The sequence below is a fragment of the Drosophila gunungcola genome (assembly GCF_025200985.1).
Source record: "Drosophila gunungcola strain Sukarami chromosome 3L unlocalized genomic scaffold, Dgunungcola_SK_2 000014F, whole genome shotgun sequence".
NCBI classification, from domain to species: domain Eukaryota; kingdom Metazoa; phylum Arthropoda; class Insecta; order Diptera; family Drosophilidae; genus Drosophila; species Drosophila gunungcola.
Window position 1 is genome coordinate 1,453,647 of NW_026453182.1, and position 21,347 is coordinate 1,474,993.

General features: G+C 39.6%; 2 protein-coding genes and 1 long non-coding RNA gene across 3 annotated transcripts in view; 2 read left to right on the forward strand and 1 right to left on the reverse strand.

Annotated features, from left to right (window-relative positions):
* LOC128259983 (chromodomain-helicase-DNA-binding protein Mi-2 homolog) overlaps positions 1 to 21,347 on the forward strand; it is a 30,244-nt gene that overhangs the window by 734 nt on the left and 8,163 nt on the right.
* On the forward strand, positions 47 to 21,044 carry LOC128259990 (RNA polymerase II elongation factor Ell). The gene is given in 7 exon segments (XM_052992657.1): positions 47 to 197; positions 12,816 to 12,912; positions 12,971 to 13,330; positions 13,392 to 13,439; positions 15,139 to 17,884; positions 17,956 to 18,497; positions 18,499 to 21,044. Coding segments are annotated over 3 exon segments (3,360 nt in total). The 5' UTR covers positions 47 to 197; positions 12,816 to 12,912; positions 12,971 to 13,330; positions 13,392 to 13,439; positions 15,139 to 15,405; the 3' UTR covers positions 18,838 to 21,044.
* On the reverse strand, positions 11,634 to 12,932 carry LOC128259991 (uncharacterized). The gene is made up of 3 exons (XR_008268103.1): positions 12,796 to 12,932; positions 12,252 to 12,299; positions 11,634 to 12,187 (listed from the first exon to the last, which is right to left on the reverse strand). It is a non-coding gene; the product is annotated as an uncharacterized LOC128259991 (long non-coding RNA).

Genomic DNA, 21,347 nt, shown 5'->3' on the forward strand with positions numbered 1-21,347 from the left:
TACACGAAAATCCCCAGACAGCCTTGCATGCCACCATTTACATTCATTGTTGCTTGGACGTGGCAGCCATGACGTGATTTCTGAGTTTTTGTTAAACAGATTACACTATTAATTGTAGCGAAAACTGTTAATTAAGGGAAATACGTGCATTACTCGTCACCGCCTATCGATATTGCCAGTGCAAATCCAGAAATCCAGTGCGTAATATATTCAATAATTAAAAAGAAAAATGAGTGTGTGCAAAAAATAAAAACCTGAAATTACCACAATATATATATATATATATGTATTGTGTAAGAAAGCAAAGCGAGAAAAAAACGAAGCAATAATGTGCATATGCAAAGAAACGAAACAAAGATGCGTGGAATATTGTGGAAAATCTTGTCGCACTTCCACTGACGCACATACATATGTGATTTTTTTCCACTCCCCCCTTCGCCGACGTGCTCTCTTGATTGATTTCTCTACTCTCTCGCGTAGATGCGTGTATCTGTATGTGTGCGTGTTATGCACGCGCGTTCCAGCAAAACGTCGCCGTCGTCCCGTCTCTGTCGATCTAACGAAAAAAAACCCCAATCCCGACGCGGTGTTATTAATTTAGTACAAAATATAGTAACCAGAATACAATCATAAAAAAGTGCCTGTTAAACAACCAACAAAAAAAGAAGAAAAAGCCTTTTTATAAGAGTTAACCAAAATATGCCAACACACAAGTAAGACGAAGAAGAAGAAAAGCGTAGAGTGTGGGAAAGAGAGGGGTAACAGTGGAAGGGTGTCTGTCTCTGTCTCAGCAAGGAAATCGCTGGAATGTAGAGTAGTTTGTACAAAAACCGATAAACAATATGCCGCCGCCGTGTAACAAAAAACAGCATTATCCACCCCAATTTCGCATACAATTTATGTTAATTCGTTCGCAGCTGTTCCTCTTCTGTCTACGTTCTGCTCTCTTCTGTCCCTGTGCCCATTTTCGCCTCTCTTTTTTTCCATTCGACGCTGTTGCACCGTGGGCGTGTGTATGTATATGTATGTGGAAGTTATCCTAGAGAATGAGCGTGGGAGCAACTTTCAGTGTCTAATTTTAACACTTGTCTCCCCGCCCACAGTCCATTCTAATTGGATTTGTGGCCCGCTGTCGTTATCCTTCGATATATCGATAGGATGCTCACTTTATAGCCTCACTCTGACGGTTGTGACGTCAGCTTACGGTTGTTCTTGTCCATTTCTCTTTGATTTAACCACTTGCCGGTTCTGCGCTCAATTTTCTAAGATCTATGTTCATGTGTTAAGCAGTTGATGAAAGTGTTTATTCTAACACGGTTACTATACTACAAGTAAACATTCGCGAGTAATGCGACATTGCATAAATTGCTAAAGACTAAAGAGAGGTGGAGCGATGAAGAGGGGGTGTTTGCATTAGTGAGTGTCACTATTTGTGCAGTAATGCAACAATAAAAGGGTGTGAGAGGGAGGAAAAAAGTATTTGCAGCGACGTATATATATTTTAATTTATATTGTATGTGTTTTTAATGTGGTACGTAGCAACTGTTTCGAGTTTTTTAATACTCAAATTTTAATTTTTAAAATATTAAGCTCTATTTAAATGTCCATTTATGTAGTATCTAATTTGACATGTGTTTTTGAATTGATTTATTTCTGTGAGCTGAACATTCTTCTCGATTTCCCTTTATGTTCAGAATTCCCTGTTCATATTTCATTTTCTCAACCAAAAGCTTTGCTGCTATCGACTGCATAAATCTGCCTTAAAGACCCATATCTAGCAACAACAACGTGGCGCCAGCACAAATAAAATCAAAAATTCAATACAAGAAGTGAAAGTATATTATGCGAGTGTGAGGTGCATTTGCCGCCGTATTGGTGGCGATCTTACCTTGCTTTGGTGAACTACAACATGCCATCCCGCTCGCACGCACTGCATTCAATCAAGCCAACAACAAGTGGTGCTTTTTTATATCCGCCATATATATACATATGTATATATCCATATATAAATGTATGTGTGCTGGCATTTCAAAAAGTTTACTTGCGCTTAAAATCCACAAAACTATGAAACACAAATAGGAAAAGTAAATATTATTTTAGCTTTCAATACGTTCATTTCGCTTCAAAATCATTCTCTCAAATAGAACAACACTAGGTCGATTGTGTTTTTTTTTGGCTCTTCTCGATTTTGACATTTGACGCGTATCTTCGCTCTGCCTCTCTCGTTTTTTGATGTGAGCGTGTGTGTCGCTCTTCCAATGGTGTTTTTGTTGCTTTCGGTTGGAGTACACCAACGCACACATTCGAAATCGGAAGCATTTGACATTGATTACGGTAATACCTATGGCTTCGTGTGGTTGTCTGTGTCTGTGTGCTTTTTAATATTTGTGCAACTGCTGGTTGTCTTGTTATTTTACCTATTTACAGTAATTGTCTTGTCGCTCGGAGAGAAGGCCGAGTTTCATTTGTTGTTGTTGTTGCTTTCACAGCTATATGTTTTAGATTATTCGAACACAGATGCAAACACATCACTCTCGCACACTGTCACAAATTTCATGCAGCAAATGATTTTCTATTTGAAGTCACCGCCACCGCAATCAAAGACATATGCAAAAGCTTGTGTACGATTTAATTTATTTTTAAAGTCTTGAATGTACTAGTATGGGTATGTGAAAAAAATCGAAGCTTATCAACTGTTGAACTGATCACTTTTATCGGTTTTTTCGTTTTGAGGGTTGCCACACTTTTGGATCGATTTTTGCAATGATAAATCCTTTTTCAAACGAAATAATAACTCGTTGGCGAACTTCCAACTTTTTTTTTTTATAGTTTTAATGCTGTTGCTAAAAGGTATATCAACGTCTAAAATCTGTTATGTATATTGTTTTGAATTTTCTGTTGAACTTAAAATATAAAATGTCAGATTCAAACAGTTCTTTAATAATAACCCCGATTTGAACTTGGATCGCTGTGGAAGTCAATATGAATTATGATTGCTCCATTTTTACGTTTTAAGTACAAAGAAAAGAATTTGTCTTTAACCGGTAACACATTAATAAATTTTATACATTTACTTTGCAATAAATATTGCATTAAGATTTATATATTTTTAATCAGTCTCTTTTGCATTTTAATGATTTTAAGCACGGGAGGTGAAAGTGAAGGTCATTAATATTTGCATATGGAAATGTTTACGCAGCGAAAATGCCGAAACATAAATGGTCATATGGCAAATGCCGTTTCATTTCATGTTGACTCGTTTCGTTGTGTTTTTCGCTTGCCATCGGTACGGTCGCCATTGTGATTTCCGTTTCTGTTTCTCTTTGGCTCTCTTGTTTCTCTCTTTCTGTTTTGCCACAAAATGTTGATTTGTTGTTGTTTTTAATAGCCTTAACTTAATTGGTTCAATAGTTTTGTAATTGTTATTGGGTTCCGCTTGCGGCCCACAGCAAAGCCAAATTTGTGCTTCGATTGTCACCGAAAATAGGTTTATGGTAACAACTATGTACATATGTATGTTTACTGGGTGTGCAACCAGAAACATCAGTAGCACGCGAATCTATTTGTGTCATTTCAACGCAAAAACATGGGTATTTCTGTCGTTCCTATTATTTTATCGAATTAACTAATGTAATCGAAATTATCGCTTCGATCGGTTATTTTTGCGCTTTACTGTTGTCTAATTAGCCACTTAGTCGATAGCTAAGCCAAAGCGACAGCTTGTTAGCTCAGCATTGCCAACAAAGTGCATAATTGTTGTAGACGACATTGCCATCGCCCACTTTTTGTATGTGCTTTTCTTTTTTTACAGTGGCGGTCAGAGTCTTACCACAGAATATCCATCTAAATTTAAAACTGTTAGAACATAGATTACTTCAGTAAAATATTATGAAGCTCACAGAACATTTCCTAAAATTAAAGAATGGGTTTTAAAATTTAAAATTATTATATATTGGCGAGATTTCTAAGTGGCATGAAATCAGAATATTCAGGATTTGGGTCAGATCTGTAATGGTTAGATGGTTAGAATAACATTTCATTATTTAAGTGTTCAGTTTCAATTGGTCATATTTTCAGTAACTTATTCATCATGTTTTTAATGTGTGTGTCACGATTGAAATTAGCTTATTAAATATACATACCATTATGACGCATTGAAGAAAACCTTTAAAAATAGTGATTCAAACTTTGTTTTACTTTTGAATATTTACTTTTCAACATCAAGCCCCAATACATTTAAATTATTCTGAGCCTTAAAATACAAATAAGAGCATATCAATGATTAAATATTACTCAATAGTCGCAGAGCAACTTTTATATCAGTCATTTTTTTTTCTAAATAAGCCTGACTTATAAAAATAATAAGAATATTAGTGAGACTTCTTTGACCGCACCTGAATATTTTGTGATTATTGTAATCTGTCGTTAACTTTGGCATAGTTTCGTGTAGCTGAGAAACCAGAAAAACCAACATTAAAATTACCAACCCAAGACACAAAAACAAAAGTAGTTGACAGCAAGCCCTCGTTTTCGTTGTTATAGTTGTTGTTTTGGATTTTGTTATAGTTGTTGCCACCCGACTTGTTACATATCGCTACAGTTGTAGTTGTAGTTGTTGTTGTTGCTCTCGCTTTTGCGGCGGTAGTTATATGTAAGTATGCAGTGTAGTTGTTGCTTGTGGTCGGTTTAGTCATACTCACGCTCGCCTATAATGTTTATATAATTTTTCGTATCTTTTATTTTTCACATGCATACCGCGCGAGGTTTTTTTATGGCTCGTTTGTGGGTTGGGTTTTGGGTTTTGTGCACTCAACTCTACAAAAAACGCAACTCGAGGGCTGACTTTGTTATTTTTTCCAACCCGCTCTTGCGTTTCGATGGCTCAGAAATTGTACTTGATAAGAAAACCAACCACAGCATAAATCAAAGTGCTTGAGCGATTAGCGATTGCTGCCTTCTGCTTCAACTAAAAATGTATTAATTAATAACGTTGTATACATTGTTAGCTTATAAATTGAAATAGTTATTTGTTGTTAAATCTATGCAAAAGTATAAAATGTATTTTTACATATTTTGAGATGAGTGGTGCTACTAATTTACATTCGGTTCTAGACTAATTTTCGATCACATCTACAAATTAAAAAAAAAACATTTGGGAAAAGAATACCGTGACACATAAAAAAGTATATATTCTTAACAATTAAAATGTAAATCGATAAATAATATTTTGGTTACTCACATTTTTTAAGCGAGTCATTAGGAATATAATTAAAATTGTATTTGATTCTTGAGAGTGAAACATTTTTTGTTATCAATGGAACTGAGCTTTCCACCCGAAGTTCTAGTCTCTTAGTTTGTTTTAATTTATATTCAAAGGTCGTTTCTTTTTTTCTTGGGAACCCATTGCCTACTTCTCTGATTTGGCTTAATTTTCGGCTAAATATAATGGCAACAGACACCGGAAACTCCGACATATAGACAAGGCAAGGTGATGGCCAAAACCGACGCTTCAAAAGCTAATTTTTATATTTGCGTGTGTGTATATGACACACAATAGGTTGTCATAGAAGTGGAGTATTCTGCGGAAGTTCAATTAGCAACCTACTAATTGGGTGGAAAGAGAGAAAGGAAGCGAAAGCAAGCGAGCAAGTGCTAATTTGTACAGATTTCGGAGCTATAATTTGCCTGCGTTAGCATACAATTTGTTAAGCGAAAAATAAGTAGTATTAAGTGTTTAATGTTTAGTAAATCGATGATAAAGTTGTTGTCATATTCCTCGACCCTAAACACTTTCAATACATATGTATACAAAGTTATAAATGGGATATAACTTTAATACATCCAATAAAGCAGCAGTAAAATTGGTTTAATGAAATATTAAAAAGTTGATTGTACGCTCAATTTGACTGACCTTCAGTAATTTTTAAAGATATAGCCTCAGATACATTTAAAAGTGTGTCCGTCCGTCCGTGCGATGTGTATGTTTGTACGCATATAGTATATACAAAATGTATATTCATTTTTTATAATGAAAGACAGGGGCTACAACAGCAAATACAACAGATTCATAACAAGCCAGAGAGGGAAATACCAGTCAGCAGTCGCGACTCGCTCCGTTGGTGGTTGTTATTGTTGTTATTTGGTTTCTTTCAAGTCCGTTTGTAGTCCAGTTCCAAATTGCCAACACTGTTGCTTACTGCTGTTTTTTTTTTATATATACTCTAAAATCGGGTATTTTTGGGTGAATAGTAAGTGTGGCGCCCAGCTAAATTAACTTTTTTTTTTTTCTATAAAAAATGTTTTTTTACTGTATGTATAGTCTTCACTGGCCTACGGTTGTTTCTTTGTTGCGTTGTTAATGTTGCGTTAATAATGAAACAACATCTAGGAAAGCTTTAAAATGTGAAATGAAAAAAAATAATTTAATGTCAATATGTAATAAATCCTAAAAGGAAATGAATGTGTTTAAGCTCAATAAATTTATTAACATCCATACCAAACACAGTTTATTTTACTATGTTTATTCAATTTGTATCACGTTTCAAAACTCAAACTCTGTCCGTCCTAAATTTTAAAGCCGTTTGCATAAAAATTTTCCAAGGAACAATCGGAAAGAAAAAAATGAAAAGAATTATAACTTTGCAGACTAAAATTTTTGTTTGTTAATATTCTTTTAAATGGTTATGATAATGGTTAAATAATTCAGAATAACGGCTTAAAGCTGTCATGAGAAAAAAAAAGTGTAGTTTTAGTTTCTGAAATGATTAGCTGGAAAGGTATGTTAACTTCGGCTTGCCTTCCTTTCATGCTTTCAATAATTTTAATACAAGAAGTGTATTGCCAACTTCGGCTTTCGGGGGCCCTCCTTTATGTTTTGTGTTTTGGTGTTGTTGTCGGTCTCGTCTTGCCGCTGCTTCAATAAGAAGAAGAAATCCAAACTGAATCTGGGAAGACAAGTTTTCGAAGCAAACGTTTTGAGCACCATCGCCACAATGCCGCTCACTCTCGTCGCGGTTCGTATCGGATCGAATCCGAATCCGAATCTCTGGTCTCGTTGTTTCTTTCTCTACTGGCAAAGCCTTCTAGTACCACCACCCCACTCCACTCCACTCCACTCCACTCCACTCCACCACTTCGCCACTTCAGTTGGCCATGTTTCGTATCGGGTTTTCCAGTGTTTCGGGCTTTTTGGGTGTTGTTTGTTGCTGTTTTTTGCTTTTCGTTGATTAGCATGGATATGTATTTGTGCTGAAGATATCGCACAGTCGAGAGTTGTCGTTACGAAACCACATATAAAAAGTTTTTATTCGAAATTTATTGAAGTTTTGCCTCTGCGCCACTTCCAAAGTGTTTTATTTATTTATTTATTTATCTATTTTTGGCTTTTTTTGTTTTTTTTTTTTTTGAAAATCAGAGGCTTAATTATTATTTAAATTGAATAGAGCCAAAGAGATTAACGAATACCAGTTAGCAACCAGAAGCATTTTGGGTGATATTTTTCTGGCCCAAAAGATGTGTTCGCTGACTTTTGATTTGGGCTTAAATTAGCTGAAGTCGAAAAACCATTGAAAAATATTTGTTTTACAGTAATGCTTATTCAAATCAAATAGTTAATGTTATTTTTGGACGACAGTTTATAATGTACAGTTTTTCATATTCTCACACAGCTTATGGGAATAATTGCCATTTAAATAATTCCAGTACCAAATTACATGACTTTTATTTCATTTTAATTTCTTTTAATGTCATTAGTACTTCAAAAGATCAAAATGGTGCTATAAACACCTGCAAACTACATACTTGAATTCCAAAAGACCTATATTTTACAAAAATGTTTAAAGGTTTTGCTTGGTGAATTTCTAGTACAATTTTAATATAACTAAAAACCTGTTACAGCCGCAAGCTACGTAAATAAAATCACTGAAAACGTGTGCCGGTAGTTCTGTTTTTATATCCTTCTCTTCGTGTGTTTTTCTGATTAAATTTAAATTGCTTTTTATTGTCGGGCTGTATTTGTATTTGTTTTCGTTTGACGGCTGGACCCAAAAAAAAAAACCAGATTCTACGAGAGATGCTCATTAATACAGGCTTCGTAGAAAACACATTTCAAAGTGGTTTCTCGTTTTGTTTTATTTAAATTCTCTAGGCTTCAAACAGCTGCTAAAAGCTTTCTTCATCCATCGATTTGGTTGGTACATTGGTTTTCGTGCCTTCCAACGTAGAGATAACGATGTCACGTAAATAAGCTCACACAAAAAGTCCCTAATCTAATCTTGGATTGCCTATGTCGGCGTATGTTGAAATTCCGATTTATGCCAATTCACGGTCAATGTTTTTCCAATCCGAATCACCCGTAACCCTTCAAACACATATCAGTATTTAAAAGCTTTACGCATTTCCGTTTCACTTTTTTGGTATAAAAACCAATTCTGAATTATGCAATGATCGGTCGTTGAACGAACAGTTTTGATTCTTCAGCTGTTAGCTCCTTTTTGTTTTTGTCATTCTGGATCGAGAATTTGAACGGGCTACAAGTTCATTGTACGCACTTTTTTTATATGTGTCTTGTTCTGCTTATTTTTTTCGATATATCGTTTGTTGCTGCTGACGTTATAGAGTTCAGTGCCTTCAGATAAGCTTAGAATGAATTGTGTGCATCATAGGTTTTGTTATTTCTGAACACTGAGTTAATTACACCCTCAAAACGGGCTTAGTATTTCCCACGTAAAAGTAAATTTCTTGAAACCATTTACCGAGCAGGCTCTTAATGATTTACGTCAACATTATAATTCATGACATTTTCTTATGAACTAGTAGTCATTGTTATAGTTAACTCAGTTGATTGAACAATAAGTTCGTTTAAAGTTACTTTGTAAGTTAATTTTAAATATCATAAATATTTTGGATTTTGATTAAACTGTTTGATAAACAATACAACGGTAGTTTATTGTAGAACAACTTTAATTTAACAAGGGGAAATGTTAAACATTGTGTTTTCGATATATTTGATCGATTATTTCGATAAACGCCATTTACAAGCGGTGCAGCACTGTTGAAAATAAACCCCGGCAAACGGCATCTGAACTCAAGTGCGGTGCGACGGCATTTAGCACCTTTTTATTTTTACTTTTTATCGTAAAATATTTCCCACTTGATGTGTGACTCACACACTCGAACAAATAAATGCTGGCGTAGAGAGCGTATTTATTTTGTTGTGGGTGCCTTCTCTGTCGTTTTTCTTGTTGTTTTTCTGGACTATAAATAGCCCACCACCGAAGATAAAATTTAAAATATTGCCATTTTATTATATAAAATAGATGTGTATGAGGTTTAGGCTCTCGCTGCGCTCTTCCTCTCTCAATACGAAAAATGCACCGATATGGGGAAAAACAATACGAAAAATGTCTGTATGTTTGGTCGTACAATGTCCAAGGCATTTGGGATTCCCGTGTGGGCAATTACCAATAAGGCGTTCGCGGCTGTCCGGTCCCCAGATCCAGAGACCCAGTCGGTTTGCCATCATTATCGGGTTGCTCCGGCAATTGATTATTCACTCCGCACACTCGCACACCTCGTATGTACTGGCCTGATTACTTTTGCATGTATGGCCGTTGTTGCTCTCAGTCGGTTGCATTTCAAGCACTCTTGGGTTTCTTTCGGTTTTTTTCTTCGATATTAGTAGGTGCAAAGTCTGTTGATTCCTTCCATTAACGTAGAATACTTTAAAAGGTTTTCAATTTGATTGAACAGTTTGAACAATGTGTGCAAAATATACAGACATATTTTCCCGTTTCCTAGGAATTTATATATTTATCAGTTGAGACATTTCAAATAAAAACGAATTTTCCCGACCATTCCTTAGGAAAAATATTTTTATAATAACCACTAATGAATGTTTATTGTTTATTGAAAGAACTGCCAAGACTTACCCAAACCCATTTCACTGGAATTGTACTTCTTTTTTAGAAATCTGATTATAATTATTTATCGCAATTTTAAATTTAAGTCCAATTGCATTTACTGAATAAAAAAACTGTTTAAGCACTGATAAGATAATATGACAATTCTTTATAACTTGGGACTTAAATATGATACTAGTTAGTTCTGGAAATTACTCAATCCTGCAAGTAAATTTCTTTCCTAGAAGCGCAGTATTTATACGTATCTCATAGTTTTCTTAACTTCCTGATAAGAACCTCATATTTCATTTCTTTTGATACGCAATGCTTGCATTTTCTTTTTTGTAGTCTAGCCCTCGTCGGTCGTTTTACCGATCGATCGTTCTGGTATTTTGTAAGCGATCGTAGCTGGCGGCTACCCTAGTGTGTTCTGCATAGATTTCCTATAACACATAGCCTACCCTATGGATTAAGTATAAACAAATATACAAACATTGCTGAGAGGCCCGTCCCCGTTGCTTTTCTTGTTGCCCCATTTCCTCATTGGGCATTGTTATCACTCGTGTGTCTTTTGCTGTTGTTGTAAAGAAGTGTAGCACAAAGAAAACTGCTCGTGCACAGCTGACAGCTGCAACGCTCTACGATCTTACATACATACATATGTACATGTATGTAGAACCACAGCGACGAGTGTGTCATCTATTTTCCACCCGTGAGATTATACATTTTCACATATGTATGTGTCTGTATCTGTATGCACCTAGGGGAATGGATTGTACGGCGGGTCTAGGAAACGTGTTTCGACGTTCGTGAGCGTGTGCGTTTGTCTCTTCTCTTGAGCATTCCAGTGCACACGTTTTTAGTCTATCTTTCTCAAAAAGATTCCATTTATTGCACCTCATAGTGAGGGTATACTGTGTTTTGATAGAATGAAACCAATTTCACCCCAACAGTCCATATAATCGAATATTCTATTGTCCGTTAAGATAAAATGTAATACTATACCAATGATTATTATTGAATTGACCTTGCTCTTTTACCTTTTAAAGACATTTTTTTAAAAATCAACTGCACATTGCAAACGATGTGTCAATTCTAAACGTGTCTTAAAATACAACTCAAATTTTGACTTTACCACATCTCTAAAATCTTTAATTAATTCTAACCAAATTTACTTAAGATACATTTTTTGTAATCTTTAAAATTCTTAATCCTGCTGTATTGATTGCTGAGTATCTCAATGTCTGGCACGAGCACTTCCTACTTGTGTATATTTTTTCCTTTTCATTGGGTTCTTAGCGGTTGATGGCTTCTGTTTCCTGCGGCAAACAGCTGTTGTCGAAATCCTCGCATTTCCTTTTGTCTGTCCTTTGCCCCTGACCCTGTGCCGTCACCTCTTCCTCATCCTCATCCTATTCCTCTTCTCATTCCCATCCCTCTCCTTTCCTCACTTTGTGTTGTATCAGTGCATTGGCCTCTCGGCGTTTTCCCCTCAATGCTATTTGAACAAAAACGAAACTTGAAATTTTATTATGGTTGCTTGGTGAATGCGCTACGACTCTTTGTTGTTTATATGCACAGTTGAGTATATTTCAGCTAATTTGTTTAAAGTTGACTGCGAATTTTTTGTTACCGAGGCGTACACAACAACACACACACATGCAGACCGTTCAGGGACAGTTTTGTATTTACAGTTCAGGTTAAGAAAATAATACTTAAAGTTCAAATATGAAATTAGAATTGTAGATCCTCAGATTATATATTTTACTTTTTATGAGTTTTGACGTTTAAGGTATAATATTGAGTTAATCGTGCTGTTAGAATATAAAATTCGTTTTATTTCGAAGAATGGTATAAACAAATGTTTTTCAAACTGCTGCATATTTTTTTTTTAATGTATTTGATATTAAAAATTCAAAAACTGGTTTACATTGATACAAAATAACAAATTATTTGACTGAAATAAATATAAACTTATTTAGAGTTTAAAAATTGTATGAATTTACATGCATAAATTGTTGAGCACATCTGTGTGTATCTATGAACCCTGATTTTTAACCTTGACGAAATATGGGCTTGAGAGACTTTTCTTTAAACCACATTTATGGGCATCCTTTCCTAGTGGGACATTGGGTAAAAATAAGGGGAAGTTTGTACTCTGGGTTTTTCCACCGAGGCAAACTACATCTTCTCTCCTCGCTCCGGCCAGTCTATAGCAGTTTGTTGCTTTCTCCCTCCCTCCCACGGGCAGGTGTGCGCCCTTGACTGTTTTACCTTACTTTTAACCACTGACAAGTTGGGAAAAACGAAATAGAAATATAGTTTCATTGTGGAATACAAACAAGTACTTACCTTACGTACATATAAGCACGCGTTGCTGTGTGTGTGCGGCTCAAATTCCTAGCGAAAAAACAAACAGAACAGAGATAAGCCAGGCAAAAAAAAATAAAACGGTAAAGGCAGAAAAACAGGCACGACGAAAATGCGAACACTCAAAACAAACACACAGTCAACCATAAATGTTAGAAGATCTGCGCTACGGTAAATCTACCTGAAAGCGGAAAATTTTCGTATGCAAAAATGTCAAAAGTGAACAAAAAATACCAAAACAACAACAACGGGTCAAAATTATGACGGAGCGAATGCCGCGTGCGCCCTGCTCTTTTTGTTAAGAGAACCTTGAATAAAGAGGGAGAGTAAGAGAGAGCAGCGAGAGGCTAGGGCGAGTAACGTAAACACAAAACAGCTGAGCGCGAAAACGTATGATCGCGAATCGCGTAACGCAAAACAAACAAGAAAAAGAAGAAAAACTCACAAGTAACGGTTACGCAGTGAAATGGGAGAGTGGAAAAAACAATCTCAAGTGCAATGCAAATAAAATACTAAAGTGTTTTACCTTTTTTTTTATTACCAAAGTGTAGAGTTAATATAAGACAAAGCAGCAACAAGGCGACGAAGCAGAAATCACCAATATACAGCACACATGCTCAGAAAAGCAACAATCAACCCACAAGTATGCAAAAAAAAGCCATAATCGTGATTTTATACTAAAACTGGTCACAACTTTGCAGCAACACAGAAGTCAACGTCCAAATTTAGAGCTCATTTTTCCGTGTGTTGCTTCCTTTATCGATTGACCGATACCCTAACCACCAGCCAATCGACACCACTCGCATTTACCAACACTGCTGAGCGAGAGTGCAGAGCGAGTGAGCGCAAAACAGCTGATTGCGACTGGCACACGCTTGTTGTTGCAGTTGCGCTGTTTTTTTTTTCTGTTTTGTTGGAACTTTTTCGCTGCAGCGAGAAAGAGAGCAGGGAGAGAGCAGCACAAACAACTACGTGTGACGTGGTGTGGGGGCATACAGGTGGCAAAACAGCTGTTTCAACAGCAAAAGCAATCTGTTTTTTAGTAGAATACATAATCAATTGTAAGTACACCGTGCATTGTTTGCTTGTTAATCCACGACTAAGCTGAACTATTTCTTGTAGTGCCGCCTGCAGTTTTCCAGCTAAAACACACACACACAACAACCAAAAGTAAGCATGGTTATTTTTTTGAATATTTGCTAAGACGTGCCCAAATCACAAACACACAAGCTCCAAAAGAGAGGTAAAAAATAAGAGATTGACGAGTGCCAAGTGCGCACATTATAAAATTGCAAACTTGTTTTCATTTCTGCTTTGCTTTGCTCAACTGACAATAACAAAAACATCTAAAAAGACGGCAAGTGATACAAGGCACGTACAAAATAAAGAAGCGAGAGAGCATAAGAGATTAGCTAAGAGAGATCACTCGCTACTTCCGCTCTCTCTTCTCTCACTTGTAATAAACGAGTGCAAAGAGAGCAACAGCAGCAACAGCAATAACAACAACAGCTAGCGACGGGCAACCACTTGAAAGCAACTCGTTTCGATTTCATTTAGCAGATACCTTTTGTACGTTGATTAAGATACCTTGGCACACACAGACGCACTAAAAAAGAAGAGAAGGCAACTAAGCTGCACTTAAAAACATACGTAAAAGTACTACAAATAAGAAAACGACAAATTCAGAACAGTTTCAAATGAAAGTACCAATATTTAACCTAACCAAAAATGTCTTGAGTAAAAGTGTCTCGAACGCGTAAAGCGTACGGTTATGTGTGCGTGAGTGCCACCCAATACAATCGCAGCACAAAAAGTGGTAAAAGGCATTAAAATTAAACAATATTTCAAGTGCTGAAATTTAATTTCAATTTCGTGTGCGTGTGCAAAAAAAACGATTCAGTGTGTGTGAGTGCACACTGCGATAGACCAAAACGTACTTATGTATCTATGTGCAACTAAAAAAATATAATAAGCAGAGCCAGTGCCAGTAAAATATATAAAAATCAGCGTACAAACACAGATGATTTTTAGCGAAAAAAGCGAAAAGGAAAAAAAAAAAGATCAACCAGCAACAACAACAAGTCGCGGAGAAGCCAATCAAACCCAGCAGTCATCTCGCTTCAACGCGCTTGCCTGCGATCGTCGTTTGAGCAAGTGAGAGAACGCGAGGCCAGTCTCGGACGTGTGCGAACGGTGCAGGGGATTGATTTGCTTGTCTTTGATTTTGCTTATGACCTGAGGTGCTCTCTTACATACATATAAACGTCCAGGCATACAAGCGAGTGCGAGTGCGAGCGAGTGAGAGACATGCGACACACGCACGCACACACATATTGACACCTGGCGCAGGAGTCGTTACTTGCGGCACTTTCAACTATAAACAGCAACAAAAACAAAGGGGCAGAAGAGAGGAGTAGATCAAAAGCCTCCACCCCCGTCTCCCTCGCTCAGTAACATCAAAAGCAACAAAAACAGGGACAAGAGAGCAAACATACATGCCTACCTTAACCCAATTAAAATACCATATTATTTAACAAAAGAAATTGTGTTATTTGCAAGCAACACACATACAGATAGACCAAGCGAGAGCGAGAGAGAATATGACTTTTTGAAAGTGTAAATTTATAAAATATTGTTGCCTTTGCCATACGGAAGTGAAATTCTTACAGCTAATACAAAGAGAGTCTGCATTCGTTGAAGAAAAAGATATTTGTGTGTAAGCTCAGCTTAAAAACGAAAAAAAAAAGTCTATAGTTAGTGTTATTGTGTGAGAGTAAAAGAGAGCGATGTGCATGTGTGTCACGTCTTAGCAACAACGTAAATTTCAGTTACGATTACAACATACTAAATCGAAGCAATATTTGCACAGAATTAACAACTAAAACAACAGCAGGAGAGACGGACTTTCAAAGGCAGCTTCCAGGACGACAATTTCCACAACGAGTGCTTCCCGTCCTTCCCGTCCACAAACGGTCACCTTCCAAGCAAAAACAGCCCCCTTTCACAATTTCCAAGCTGGCCCAACAAGCAGCAGACAGCAACCTTCCAACAACCGCCGATCCCATTATCCATTATCCGGGAACGATCGAGGGGCTATCTAATTGCTATCTAATTGGCGGCTAGCTGCGCGCACGTTATGACCAATTCGATTGCGTCAACGAAATGCCTGCCCAATGCACTATCGACCGGCAATTATGGAATGTCCCAGAGCCACCGTTACACCGACGATAGCAAGGAGTATATCATCGTCAAGCTCACTGATTCCGCGTTCCGTGCGATCGAGGAATATCAGCGCGATGACAACGCCAAACGCCTGCAGCCCGGCCAGCGGGCCAAGATCCAGTTTGTGGGCAACACGGGCGTCATCCAGTTCCCGCGACCAGCGACGGATGCTAATGGCATCCCTAATGCTAATGGCAATGGCGGCGACGCGGCCGGAGGAGGAGGAGTCGGTGGTGGTCGCAAATTCGGCTTCACCATCAACAATATGGAGGGAACGCTGGAGTGCGTTCAGCAGCAGCAACAGAACCTCGGAGTCCTCGGAGCGGTCACCCTGCGAATGCGGATCCATGCCAATGACGATGTCTACGATACGACACGCACAAAAATGGCCATTGCCGAGGAGACGGAGAAGAGCAAGTGCATCAGGGAGATTAAGCCGAATCAGTCGGATATCGGGCGTAAGGTGAAGAAGCCGCCATCTGCAGTTCAAGCCTCCGTATCCGCCTCTACCGCCTCAGCCTTCTCTTCCTCCTCCTCTTCCTCCAACTCTAACTCCGGTTTGACGACGACGGCATTTCATCATCACAGCAACAGCAACAGCAACAACAGTGGGAACAACAACAACAACAGCAGCAGCAGCAATAGTTTTAATAGCAACAACCATAGTCGTAAGTTAGGTTCATCGCCATTTAATGGCCTAGGCGTAGGATCCAGCAGCTCCTCCAGCGCGTTTGCCTCGCGTTCGCCCAATCCCAGCACGCTGGGAGCCAGCGGCACAGTCAATGGCTCCGGCTCTGGCGGTGGTGGTCGCTATAATGGAGGCGCCGCCTCCTCGCTTGCTTCCACATTCGCCAACGGCATCTCGCAGGGCTACAACAACCTGAGTGGCAGCTCGCCAAGGGATGCCATGCCAGCAGCAGCATCAGGTGCGCCAGCATCATCAGCCATTTCCTCACGCAACAAGATGCCAAGCGGAGGGCTCACCTCCTCCAACTCCTCCTCGTCCTCCAGGAGTGCCAATAACAAGTCGTCGGGCGGCAACAAGATGTCGGATGTCTCTAGGCGTAACATACGCGAACGGCTCATCCACCTCCTGGCCCTGAAGGCTTTCAAGAAACCAGAGCTCTTTGCGCGGCTCAAGAACGAGGGCATTCGGGATCGGGAGCGCAATCAGATCACCAACATACTCATGGACATCAGCACCATGTCGCAAAACACGTACAATCTGCGCCGCCAGATGTGGAACGATGTGGACGAGAACTGGCCCTTCTTCAGCGAGCAGGAAGTGCAGCAGCTGAAGCGCCGCAAGCCGCAGAACCTGACGCCGCCGATGAGCTCGGATGCGGGCAGCTCGACGTCCGGCCAGAGTCCCACATCGACGCATACGGGCAGTCCACCACCACCGTCAATGAATGGCGGACCTGGCGGAGTCGGCGGAGGTGGAGCGGGCGGCGGCAGCCTGAAGCGGACAAGCCTCGAGTACGACGAGACTATGTTCAGCACTGTGCAGCCCAAAAAGCAGCGCATCAGTCACTACAAGAAGGACACTCCGCCCTCTGGCACATCGTACTCCTCCGCTGCGGTGTCCATGTCTCTGGGCTCGTCCGCCTCCAGTCGTAATCGTTATACACCGCCGCAACGCCAGCCGGGTCCGCTGGACGATCACAGCACCAGTGATCTCAGCTACAATGTGCTGGACAACATGGAGGAGTTTATGAGCTCGACGGCAGCAGCAACGCAGCAAACGATTGAGCAACAGCAGCAGCAGCATCAGCAGCAGCAACAGCAGCAACAACAACAGCATCATCCAAGGTGCAGCAGCAGTAGCAGTAGTAGGCGAGGCAGCTCTGCGATGGCGGGCGCCAGCAATAGTGGTGGCAACAAGGACAAGCGGAACTCCACGGGCAGCAATTCAAGCAGCTCCAGTGGGTACGAAACGCAGCAGGACCGCCAGCGGACAACGGCGGCCATGTCGTCGAACCGCAGCAGCAGTAGCAGCAAATCTTCATCCGCCTCCTCATCGACGACGCCGCCCAAGCTGGCGGCCAGTTTTGTGCCTGCTGCAGCGGGCTCTGCATCCGCTTCCGGTTCCGGTTCCAGCAAGCAGCGTAATCCGCCCCAGCAGAGCGACTACAACTCGTACAACAGCAATAACACGAAACATGCCGCCTCTAACAGCAAGAAAAGGACGAGTAGTAGTGGTCCCAGTGGTGGAGCGAACGGTCAGCGGCAGAGGAGTTCCAGTGCCTCGAACTCTGGCTATCAGCAAGTGCCGCCGCCCTCATCCTCAGCCTCCTCCAACTCGCGTTCGTCCCTCCAGCAGCAGCAGCAGCAGCAACAGCAACAACAGCACCAACAAAAGCAGCAGCAACACCAGCAGCAGCAGCAGCAACATCAACACCAGCAGCACAGCAGCAACATCAGCAACATCAGCCGCAGCAACAGCAGCCGCATCATGCGCAACAGCAGCAGCAGAATCATTACCATCAGCAGGCCAAGCATCCGTCGCCCACGCAACAGTTGGCGGCTGCTGCCCATGCCTACGCCCATGCCACCGCGGATGCGGACTCATCCTCCATGCCCCGCTACGACTTCAGCCAATATGTGCCCATCCAGACGCTGGAGGTGCGGCGGCGCTACAAGACTGAATTCGAGAGCGACTACGATGAGTACCGCAAGCTGCTGATGCGCGTGGAGGATGTGCGCAACCGCTTCCAGGACTTGTCCGAGCGTCTGGAGAGCGCCAGACGCTGCGACAACGGATACGGGGACTACGACCACATAAAGCGGCAGATTGTGTGCGAGTACGAGCGGATCAATAACGATCGCACCATTGGAGAGGACAAGCAGCGCTTCGATTACCTGCACGCCAAGCTGGCGCACATCAAGCAGCTGGTGATGGACTACGACAAGACTTTGATGAGTGCCACGCCGGCGGCGGTCACGGCGGCCACGGAAGTGGTGGCGCCTGCAGCTCCGGATCCAGCGGTGGCGATGGCGGAGGCGGCGGCCTAGGTTAGCCGAGCAGCAGAGGAGGCAGCACCATGCTGTGGAGACGATAGAACAGAAGCAGCAAAGGCAACGCCACCATCCCCAGCAGCCGCAGCCGCAGCCGCAGCAACATCAGCAGCACAATCCACAGCAGCAACATCATTTACAGCAGCAACATCATATACAGCAGCAGCAGCAGCAGCAGCTGCAGCAACAGCACCATGCACAGGAGCAACATCAGCAGAATGCAAGCGATTCGGATGACAGTTCGGACAGCTCGGACTCCAACGATGATGACGACGAGGACTGCGATGATTCCAACTCCAATACCGATGACGATGAGGCACGCTATTGATCCTGCTGCTGGGACTACTTCGATGACCATCCGCTGATCCCCCATGTAAAAAGGCAAAAACAAGCAAGAAACTATTACAAATACTACAAACTATTATAGTAAAAACGCAAAAAAAAAACATAGCAAACAAACAAATCAACAAAACAACAAAACCGACAAAAACACCAAGAAAAACGTTCTAAAAGAAAATTGTACTACAAGCAAAAAAAACCTTCAAAAAAATGTTGAAATTATGTTAACAAAAACTAAACAAAAAATACAAACTTTCGCGTAAAATAATTTTTATTACATTAAAAACGAGAATAGGCGGCGGGCCAGTTCTGCTGCCACCGATTTCTACACGCATATAATATATACATATATACATATATGAACTATATAACATAACAACAAGCCAGAAGAAGACGAGATGATGAGGAGGAAACAAAATCAATATTTTTAAAAACAACGGCGAAAGCAAAAAAAATTATATACGAACGAGTTGTAGACTTAATTTTTTGTTGAGCATATTGAGCAGCTTAAATAAGCGCAGGCATAAGTAACTAAATGAAAACAAAAACGAAAACACATGTTTATCCTTGCGTTTTGTGTGTAATAATTATTATTATTATTATATTATTATTATCAACTTTTAAATATAGCGTGTATGTTTTTCGTTTTTAATCTATAGACTCTTCTTATTTTTATTCTTGATTTTTGTTTAACATTTGTTACAAACGGCAAACACTCACACCTCACCAAGAAAAAAGATCAACAAAAAGTATCACACACTCATACACACACACATAAACACACACATAAACACAAACACACACACAGTACACTCATCGACAAATTTTTTTGCATTTTTGGGCATAGCTTTTGTTTTAGATTTGTGTAGAGAACGAGAGAGATTGAGAGAGATACAGCGAGCGAGTAGGCCAGCACAAAGTGTCCTCGCTGCTGTCGACTGCACGTGCCCAAAGTCCAGGATCCAGGTTATAGTGGGATTTGGGTTTGGGATCGGGATCGGGATCGGAATCGGGATCGGGATCGGGATCGGGATTGGGTGCGAGTAGAGTTAACTGATATTGAGCCAATGTTTGCCTAGGCCTACGATGACCACAATTGAATACCGTAACCGACAAACAGACAGATACACACTGAGAGAAAAAGAGAGCACCACAGAAACAAGCTAGAAAATCAATTGCATATTGTTGGGAAAGTTGGTAATACCGAAATCAGTTTTTAGATATATTCTTTTGGCCAGAAATTGTTTTTTTTTTGTATTATTCCAAGGGTTTTCTATTTGTAAATGCTAACAATTATTTTTTTTAAGTAAAAAGTATAACAGATAATGTTTTTTTAACTACAAAACCAATATATAGCTTTGGTTTTCATAAAAAATGTAATATTTTAAGCTGGTCGTAAACGATGAAGTGGCTGCTTGAGCAATTTTCATGGATATACATTCAGATCGTGCAGTCGCTTCATCGTTTACAACCAGTTCAATACCTCGTTGGTCTTATCAACCCCCATTAATATGCGATTATGTGTGTAAATTATATTTCCCTTTGGTGGTGTTGCATGCGGGCGTGCCTCTAAACAATAGACTGAACTTTTAAACGGCTTGTGTAGAAAAAAATTCTTCTGTTTTATCGATAACTAGTTAATTTGTTATATATTTTTGTGTTTAATTATACACAGGTTTTTGTTTCGCGTACGTAGCGTTTATATTTTTTTTAGCCAACTCCAGCAGTACCATTACCGTACCGTACTGTACTGTACTATTCTGTACCGTACCGTGCCGTGCCGTACCGTACCGTACCGTACCTTTCCAATCTGTAAACTGTGTCAAAACTAAACAAATAGGGACATTTTCAGAACTGACCGAAGACAGAGACTTTATTTATATAATTTGCGGCTTTGGACTAGTTATTGCTCAAAACTATGAGAGGACTAATAGAAATGATATACTTAATGGTTGTATCACAGCTATGGCGACCCCTTAAGTTGTTTGCTTTTAGTTTTAGGACAACTCTAAGCATGTTACGAAAGCTTCCTTAAGTAAAATAATAATAATAACAACAAACTTAACAAAATACAAGCAAATGTGAAAGGAGAGATGATAAAGTCGCTTAAAAATTATCAAATTATTTGCTGAAACTCTAGTGTCCAAAATAGGGAGACGATGGGGAGACGAAACGAAACAAAACCAAAACAAAGAAGGTTAAAAAAAAAAACTAACACGAAATTGAAGAAAACCATGAAATTTTAGCTATTTCGTTGCAATATTTTTTATATATGATATTTAAGTAGTAGGGGAAGGAAAACAAACGAAAGGGAAAATCAAATGAAACATTGAGATCAAGTTGCAAAAAATCAAGCGTTTAAAATCGATTCGTAGCAATTACAACAAAAACAAAATCATATATACAATTTATATACAACAACAACAAAAAAACCACTAAATATATACATATATATGTATATATATATATATATCTATATATATATACAACATTGACATT